This window comes from Argentina anserina, chromosome 2 (assembly GCF_933775445.1).
Source record: "Argentina anserina chromosome 2, drPotAnse1.1, whole genome shotgun sequence".
NCBI classification, from domain to species: Eukaryota; Viridiplantae; Streptophyta; class Magnoliopsida; order Rosales; family Rosaceae; genus Argentina; species Argentina anserina.
The window spans coordinates 19,945,940-19,950,867 of NC_065873.1; the positions used below are offsets into that span (position 1 = coordinate 19,945,940).

General features: G+C 39.3%; 1 protein-coding gene across 5 annotated transcripts; it reads right to left on the reverse strand.

Moving 5' to 3' along the window:
- Window positions 1-1,814: 1,814 nt before the first annotated feature.
- Window positions 1,815-4,726, reverse strand: LOC126783257 (heat stress transcription factor A-7a). 5 transcript variants are annotated; one of them, XR_007670850.1, is made up of 4 exons: window positions 4,006-4,726; window positions 2,419-3,694; window positions 2,200-2,301; window positions 1,815-2,115 (listed from the first exon to the last, which is right to left on the reverse strand). XR_007670850.1 is itself a non-coding variant. In XM_050508696.1 (2 exons), the coding sequence occupies exons 1-2, from the start codon at window positions 4,315-4,317 to the stop codon at window positions 2,918-2,920; spliced, it is 1,089 nt and encodes a 362-aa protein (XP_050364653.1). In that variant the 5' UTR covers window positions 4,318-4,726; the 3' UTR covers window positions 1,815-2,917. The 5 variants fall into 5 exon arrangements, 1 of the variants encoding a protein (XP_050364653.1); XR_007670849.1 differs by having other exon boundaries at window positions 1,815-2,301; XR_007670848.1 differs by having other exon boundaries at window positions 2,210-3,694.
- Between the last annotated feature and the right edge of the window lie 202 nt (window positions 4,727-4,928).

A 4,928-nucleotide genomic window follows, 5' to 3' on the forward strand; every position in this document is an offset into this window, starting at 1 on the left:
AATGGACTTATACATAAATTACATGACTTGAAGATTAAGTAATTAATCAAATAGTATCTAAGCAATTGGAGTTGAATATGGAATGTATTTTTAGCAATATCTTGTAATCATATAAACAAAATATTCACTAAGAATCCAATTAGATTTTGATATGATTCTCATGTTCAATAAGGAAACAAACTAGGATTCAATTAAGACTCTTTGATGGACAGACACTAATTGAATCACTATATATACATGAGTTTATGGTCCCTGTGCTCACTACGAAAAGCATACAGTTTACTATCTCATACAAGTGCTTGTTAGGAGAGTTACATAAGATCATTCTCAATGGTCATCTCTGGCGATGCTGCAGGTATGCTTCTATTTCTAACCTTTGTTTAAGAACCTCGTTGATTATAACGTGTTTGTATATCTTGATTAAGTACAGCTTTAGTTTTCAGCCAAGATCACACCAAGAAGTGATGAGAATTATAGACCTGCTTTCATTCCTTTAATAATGCTGGCTGAACCAAATTTTGATGAAATGTATAGAGCTCGACTTACTTGTCAACTAATGTGACACATACAGTTAATTCTACACCATCAGCTAGAGTAATTTACAGTAATTTACTGAAAAGTGCACATTTCCTCTCTGAGAAATCTCAACAGTGGCTATGTATTCTTTGTTAGTTAAGACTTGATTTCACTTCTGTTAGATCGGCCTCAGAATGATTTTCCTCAAACATGACTGTAAGTTTATTGAATTGGAAGAGTATATAGAATACATGATTATCATCACCAAGCAACAACACACATGATTTCATTTCACTGGGATCGGCCTTGAGTGGATTTTACTGCATTTGGCTCTCCCTCGAGGAGACTTCACCTCACATGATCTTCCTTGAGTAGATTGTTAGTTTTACCTTATTTTGATCAGCCTCGAAAGAATTTGCCTCAAGGGCATTTTCTTAAACAAATTTGCTGATACAGGGCTTGGATTGATACATCGTCAGGCCGTCATTCATTTATCCATATTTGAATTTGATTTGACGACCAAATAAAGAATTGTAGAGAAGAATTGTGTTGAATCGGACTTTAGTTTCTCTTTTTCCCCAACGATATAGAGTAAATTAGGATTTTAAAAATCTCAAAAATATAGAGGTATAAAACCACAGATGGTAATTAAAGATATGAAATTTGCACATTTCACAAGGAAAATGAGGAGAAAGAAAATTGTAAAATTAGAAGTGCAAATTTCAGTTCCCAATGGTAAATAAAGTGTGAATTTCCACCCCGTTAGTTATTAAGCCTATTAAAAATAAACTTTTTTTTTCGATGGAACTATTAAAAATAAACTTGGTTCGAGTTTCTATGAGTTATTATCACAAAGTGCAATTGAAACATGACGAGCTTTGGTTCATCCATCTCATTCCCGGTACAGGAGTTAGATTCTAGTCATTTTACTGCTAACTTCAAAGAGACGAGAGTTCTTAAGTGGACCAGAGAACCACCTTAATGTTAGTACTTGAAGAAATGAACTACGCAGGGTGTTGGAGGCTATCTTGCTAGGGTTAACTAGCGGCCATTGTGATCGAGGGCTTATACTGATCAATAGGAAGAATGGTTCATTTTGAATCTTTGTTCATAGGGCTGCATAATAACTATGTACAGTAAGCTTCAAGTTATAGCACGGACAGTCGCTCGTAATACTGACTCGGTTCTGTTTGAAACTCTCCTCCGATGGCCTTATTGAGAAGTTTCAAACGGAATCCACCCCATATATGCATATGTTAGCGTATAGCGATCCAGGAAGATGAGACGCATAAGAATGTCTGATGCACATTATTACCCCACCTTGCATAAAGAATCTCAGCTAGTTTACATAATCTTACAGAACAAAGTTTCAATTCACTATATACAAAAATTTAACAATTGTTGCCCTTTGGTAGAATTAGATTCTTATTAAGCACTTCAACCAATCTTGTGTTTTGTATCTGGTTCCAGGTCTTCATCTGTAAGACATCATTAGTAAAGAGCACATTTTTATGTTATGTTTTAAAAGATTCATACTGTACCAGTTTGGAGTCCGCAGCTGATGTAGTGACTGAGAGAACCAAGTTTCGCACGAATGATCTACACGGTACAAATGTAACACTTCTTTATATCTTGCTATACACAGTAACACAATTCAGTAACAGAAAATTAAATTATAACTACCAATGATTACTTGTAACCATCCATAAACAACATTATGTTTATGGTTCTTGGAGCTTGCAGCTACTCCTTTTCAAGTTCAACTGCTTCTGAATAATCAACAATCTACATTCATTTACGAGGCCAGTGAAAAAGATTACAACAGGAAGAGAGAAATAAAGCATTGGATGTATGCATAATACATGGAACAATGGTTCGAGATATATGAAAATAAACCAGAACCTTGGAGGAGATAATTATAAAAACTAGCAGAGATTCTGTCCAAGCAATGCCTGCAACCTAACCAAGATAAAAGAGAGAAGAAATGGCAGTATTAGGTGTGAAAAGGAGACAATAAGCAATTAAACGCATTCTTAGAAACACCAGGAACAAAGTTGGTTTCTTCAGAAAAACAGCCGCTAGTCCCCCTATCCTGTCAATAGTACCAAGAAACAATTGCAGATGACATTTATGGCCAAATGGCACAGACTTGAAGAGACTCTAGCAATGCAAAGTGAAAGGGAGAAAGAAAGAGGAGGGGAAGGAGGAGGAGAAGGAGGAGGAGAAGCAAGAGAAGGAGGAGAAGATGGAGAACAATAAGGAGAGAAAGGGGGAGAAAGAGAAGGGGAGAAGGAATGAAAAACTATGAAACAACTCTTGAAGGCCTTAGCCTCCTACCCGGAAGAAATGGTCAGTGAGGCAGCAAACAGAGGAGAAGAAATCCCGAAGAAGTTAAGCTGCTCTAATTTGGGCTTGAACCTAAGTACCCTAAGCGATCAGCCAAGATAATGACATCTTTGTCATCACCAATTTCACCACTTGGAGTACTTAGGTCCCCTTCAAATCTCTCGCTAAATAGTTCATCCCAAAAACCTTCATCGAGCTCTTTATCCCCAATTTCCAGGGGCTCCGAATCTTCATCCGGTTCCTTTCTTGACTTACCAAATCCTTGCATTTCCATTGCAAGCGCTTCTAGCTCCGACATTTCATAATAGCCGTCTCCATACTCAAGAGGCTCAGCCTTAACATGGCTAATTCCTTTGCCCCTTCGGTTAGTTTCACCGCCACCAAAGCCACTAGGGCCTTGATCAATCGGCCTCCTCCTTTTCTTAGTCACGACGTCTTCAAGCTCCTTCCGTTTCTCCTTATGTTGGACTAGCTGCTGCACCAAAGCCGGGTTCTGCATTGCCCTGGCCAAGAATGCCATCATTTGTTGCTGCTTTCTCTCTGTCCCTTGTAGCTTTTGTTCCATGGCCTGAAGGCAAGCTTTAGTACTCTGTTGCTGCTGTCTAAGCTTCACTAATTCCATCATCAGAACCTGCTTGTCACGTCGCAGACGGTCAAGTTCTCCATCAAGCCCAAACCGCCCTACTTCCACACAAGGGCCTATCGCTTGGTGCGGTGGAATAGGCTGAGAAGGTGTCTTCCTTCTCCTAATGTTCTTTAGTAGATGCTTCTGACTCCTTAAAAATCCTTCATTCGCAAACTCCCACCTATCCGAATCAACCTTTCTAAATCCCTGCAGAAGTTCAATCAACAACTAATGACTTCACAAATCTAATTCTCCAATCAGATTCAGATATCCACTCAAAGCTTCTCCACTAACAGTTGTGCCGAATATTGAATCTGCCTCCAGTTAGAAACCATACAAATAATACGAGAAAAAGGTATAACATCCATACAAAGCATATAAAATTCACATCATCAAACTAAACCAACAGTCCTGTTCTTCTAAAACACAGAACTCACATAATGTTTCAAAATCAAAGATCTGTACTTGTATGAACTAGAAATTACTAAAAGCTTCACTAACCAACTGGAGACACTTACGTAAGTGTTGAGCTGCCTGACAAAGCTGGAGAAATTGTTGTGCTTGAAGTACCTAGGCAGGAGGTTCATCACAAACGAATGAGGGTCCCAAACCACAAAGCTCCCACCTGTTCTGCTCCACGAGACAATCCGATTAGTACTCGGGTCGTCCACCATGTCATACGTCTTGTTCAGAAACGGCGGCGGCCCCGTGTCATTCAGACCCTCCATGGGCTGCGGTGGAGCCACCACCAGTGGATCCCCGCTCCAGTACTGCGTTGAGCTCGAGCCAACATCCGGGTACTCTTCCTTTATCGGGTACAGATAATTCATGACTACAATAATAGAGCAGAAGTTTATGAATTCAGCTACCCAATTTGTGTAAAGATTGAGAGTCGATTTGGTGAGGTTGGTAATAAGAAACAGTAGCAATTGACCGAAACCCAGAAATGGGTGACAGGTGATGAGGTGAATCTGAGTGAGGGGAAGCAGTGATTAGGTGGAAAAGGAAAGGGGGCAAAGGGAGGCTGGGGGTAGTTTGGTGTGCTGGTTTCTCCTTTGGGAAAGTCGTTTATGCGGTTATATAGTAGGTAGTTTGTCAAAGACATAAAGAAGCCATGGGCTCATGGGCTCGAAGTTAAACTGGGGAAAGGAAACTGAGAAAGTTCTAGATTAATAAGTTGATTACCTGATTGGTGTTTTCCATTTGTTTAAGTTGTACTGTGTTTCTTAATTTCAGGTAATTGGAGAGCAAATTTGGGAACCGTGGTCCTGAGAAAGTTCTGTAAGGAAGTTTTTGATGGAAAGGGGGTGCCGTGGTGGAGGCATGGGTTGTGGATCTTTCTTTTTTTTTAAATGGATCTTAAAAAAGGCACAAAACCAAATCTAAATCTAATTCAGTGTTTCAAGTATTGACCAAAAAAAAATCTAAATCTAATTGGAGG